The sequence below is a fragment of the Amphimedon queenslandica genome, unplaced genomic scaffold, assembly GCF_000090795.2.
Source record: "Amphimedon queenslandica unplaced genomic scaffold, v1.1 AMPQUscaffold_12905, whole genome shotgun sequence".
NCBI classification, from domain to species: Eukaryota; Metazoa; Porifera; class Demospongiae; order Haplosclerida; family Niphatidae; genus Amphimedon; species Amphimedon queenslandica.
This window is the reverse complement of record NW_003546859.1, coordinates 6943-10786: the sequence shown is the minus strand read 5'-3', so window position 1 is coordinate 10786 and position 3844 is coordinate 6943. Positions and strand designations below refer to the sequence as shown.

The 3844-nt window shown below is 33.1% G+C and overlaps 1 protein-coding gene across 1 annotated transcript; it reads right to left on the bottom strand.

Moving 5' to 3' along the window:
• Positions 1 to 617: 617 nt before the first annotated feature.
• Positions 618 to 3537, bottom strand: LOC109586295 (uncharacterized). The gene is made up of 13 exons (XM_020002475.1): positions 3205 to 3537; positions 2891 to 3154; positions 2750 to 2845; positions 2569 to 2703; positions 2327 to 2519; positions 2182 to 2285; positions 2000 to 2136; positions 1785 to 1882; positions 1626 to 1723; positions 1434 to 1583; positions 1021 to 1186; positions 903 to 974; positions 618 to 766 (listed from the first exon to the last, which is right to left on the bottom strand). The coding sequence occupies exons 1-13, from the start codon at positions 3535 to 3537 to the stop codon at positions 618 to 620; spliced, it is 1995 nt and encodes a 664-aa protein (XP_019858034.1).
• Between the last annotated feature and the right edge of the window lie 307 nt (positions 3538 to 3844).

The following is a 3844-nucleotide window of genomic DNA, read 5'->3' as shown; positions in this document are numbered from 1 at the left end:
TGCCATCACAGGATCTCAGGTATTGGGTCTCTCAGCCCTTGGGAACCCTGAGAACCGGGGTCTTCCCTATAAACCCAATGGCATACAAAATGACGTTTTAGTTTTATGACAATTTATCTACGTCATAGTTTACATAAGAACATGTGGTCGAGCGCCCAAACTGATAATTCTTCTTTTTAAAAGCTAACAGAGCAAGATCTTCTGATAATGATTACATGTATAAAGACTAGTTAACTCCAGCAGCTATTGTACTGCTTATCAGAACAAACAAAACCCATTTAAGAGTGCAATACAGGCTAACAACGCAGCTGTAAAATGTCGGCCATGCTTCTATGAATATCATTATAAGACGTCATCACTGACGTCTTCTACATTTTTCAAATTCGAAGTGGCTGATGCAAACTCAGTTGGGACATAGCCTTGTAAACCCGCCCTGATACCCTTACCCATTGAAGGGATCAGGTAGTTAAATTGTACTCCAATAGAACTAGTCTCCTTGATTTGGCTCCATTGCTCCCTCTCCTTCATTAGTTTGGCCATATACAATTCATTATCAGCAACTTTAGCTTTCAGTTCTAAATATTCTCTCATATAATATACACATTGATAACAATACTCTAACCTTTAGTAAGCTGTTTCTCCTTGAGATATTGTTTCTCTAATCTCTTCTTCTCTTCCTCATTTTGTTCATTCTTTTCCATTATATAATTACCAACTACACTATGCCAATCACCAGCTTTAGTTCCCTGAAGTTCAGACTTAAGTTCTACAAAATGGTACAAATAGCAAGGTCCAGATTACTTTTAAATTCATTGTTTCTTCACATACAGCAGTGACGTGAGTGCATGGGTATCAAGTGCATGCAAATATTATTTATAAATAGAAATTAAATAGTTAAGTACCTTCAGGTAGCATTTTCTGTTTCTCAAGTGATTCATGTAATTTCTGCATTGCTGCTGTACTGGCGATGAGATCTAAAAATATTTACATAAAATACAAATAATGACTCCAACCATTTACTTTCTGGGTGAAATTTTCTATCAATAGATAGTGTAACAGGTTCAGCCACACCCACCAGTGGTACTGAGTAATGTAGTGTAGGAACAGCATCAGGTGACGGAAAAATGGATATAAGACAAGATGGAGGAACAGGATAAGTAGCTTCATCAATGACATCTTGATATAGCTAGCAATAATTAATAATAATATTATAATCATGTACTGTGTACTGGTATATTTTTTGCTGTGAATTTTTTGCAAATCCTGCATTTACAAGATTTCGCAGAATAAATTTTCACAAATAGGTTGCAGACTGCACCACGTAGAAATTGGGATACAAAATTTGGTAACAGAGCAAAACCCATAAAATTTACAAAAACAAACTGGTACACAGTAAATATATATATATATATATATATATAATATATACCCACCCTGCATGGGACAACTAATGGTTGTACAGTCCATCCTTTTCCTTTACATTGTTCATCATCAAATTTTAACTCAATAGAACCATGAGGTGAGCCAAAAGAAAAAGTAAATACATCACTGATCTCTGCTAGCTCATTATAATTTTTAATATACTATTAAAATCTATGTAAAGTCATTATGTATTAATGTTTTACTTGAACCAGTTTGGATAATTTTTTTCCAGCAACAAATGTCATTAAATATTCAGTTTCTTTCCATTCATAATAAACCAATCCAATGTATGAATTTACATCTGCAAATCATAATAAATTATGTACAAACACACATAAAGTAACTGTATCAATACTATTTACCATGTAATGTTTGGTCAAGTTTAAATTTAATACTAACAGGATCAGTCAAACCCTCCAGTGATAAAGAGTATTGTACAGACTGAGCAGCATCAGGTGGTCTGCAAATTGATATCGTACAAGACAGAGGGGCTGTGTGAGGCTTTATCAAACTCATTTTTAGGCAACTGTGAAGTGTAAATATACATGTCATAAGGCTTGTTAAAAACACAATGAACATTACTTCATATGATTGAGGTTCAGCAATCCAATTACTGGATGATGTCTCCTTTAAATTAAGCTTGATGATATAGTCAGAATTCGGATCGAAATCAAAATTCACAAGTTTTATAATGCAATGACAATCTTTATTATACTGCATTATAAGAGTTACATCAAATAACAAATGAATTATTCTTACATCAATGATACTTTCAAAATTTGTTTCAATTGCAGCTACAAATCCCATTATATATCTGTTATCTTCTTTCCTTTCACAATAAACAAGTCCAGTATAAGGAGTAACTATAAGCATAATAAAACTATAGTCATTAATTTTGGCATACTTTTGGGAACGGTGGACTCAAGAGTCCTGTGAATATAAAGTGTTACAGGGCCACACTTTATACCTCTTAGAGTAATAGGGAAGTATAGGAGAGGCTCAGTATTAGGAGTACATGATCCACAAACCAATACTGGACAGCGTGGGTGAAGGGAAAAATCAGTGCCATTAAATTCATCAATATCAGTTTGCATTAACTAAATAAATACAATAACAAATTATATACTTATGGGCCAATATACTCACTTTAGTATTTTTTGGTTTAATAATCCAGCCAGTTGGTGGCTTCTGGTAAAAGATCAACTCAATAGGGTCTGATGATTCAAAATGAAAATAATGAATCAAACCCACTTCAGAATATGGACAACATTCCCTAATACACTATTAAAAAGATAGCTATAAAGTTTTATTATACTTATCACTTTACCTTAAGTAAAGCAGGTAGCTGAATAGAACGTACAGCAGTAAATTTCATCATATTATCATTTGGTTCATAGAAAATAACAGCTGCATAACCTCCTTCCTTCAATTAAAAATGTATATTAATTGTCACTGCATTTTCACATACCACATTGAACATAACATCTCTGTCAATGATTACTTCAACAATTCCTTTAAGTATTAATTGATCTTTCTTTTTAGTCACACATTCTTTAATTTCTTCTTTCAGGCAATTCGGCATTGAACATTCAAACTTCAGTGGGCTCTGATCCCTCTGGTGCAATACTCTTAATCTTATGTACTTTCCATTACTCTTGAAATCTGTTGAAAGAAAGTCATCAAAATCCTTTAATGTTGTTTCATCTTCATTCCAAGAAACTTTGAAAGTGATCTAACAAAATAATTACACATAATAATGCAAACATATTGAAATTGACTAACGATTGAATTCATACTGTCAAACATTTTGTGATCATCTTTGGCAAAATCCTTTGCTAAAACTTTCTCATAAAACCTATTTCGTCTCAGGCTAAGACCCTGTAAAAGCTTATTTAATTTCTTTCTAGCACTATCATTGATTCTGCAATGTTGAACAAAGTCTTTTAATGCAGCAAAATTTGACAATGAAAAATAACTTTTCAGTAAGAACATTGCTGGATAGCGTCCTTCACTAATTTTCTCAATTGCTAGCCATGACGCAAGTTGCATCTCTATATCTGCTAAAGGCATTGTCCTGATAACAAGTGCTAAAACTTGAGATAACTGCTGCTGCATTTCAGTATATTCCTAGTCATCATCATTGACTATACAAAAAACTAATGAAACTACTGAAGACATAACAAAACCATACTCACAAGTTTCAGTGTCAGAAATACAGCTTTGAGGAGTCTCGCTGGGATCTCTACTTGAAATTTCATTACTAAATTCTAAAAATTAAAATTAATATTAAAAACTTCAATTATATACCGTATACTGGTTTATTTTCGCGGTGGAAAATTTTCGCAAATCTTGCATTCCTAAAATTTCGCAGAATTAATTTTCGCAAATTGCTTGCAGACTGCACCACGTGGCAATGGAGAGT

Excerpts from the sequence above, each read along its gene's own strand:
- LOC109586295 (XM_020002475.1), bottom strand. The coding sequence starts at position 3,537 with ATGCAGCAGCAGTTATCTCAAGTTTTAGCACTTGTTATCAGGACAATG. Across the intron at positions 2,286-2,326 it reads TGAGTCCACCGTTCCCAAAA|TTACTCCTTATACTGGACTT; the intron begins GTATGCCAAAAT and ends TTATGCTTATAG. Across the intron at positions 2,137-2,181 it reads ATTTTGAAAGTATCATTGAT|TATAATAAAGATTGTCATTG; the intron begins GTAAGAATAATT and ends CTTATAATGCAG.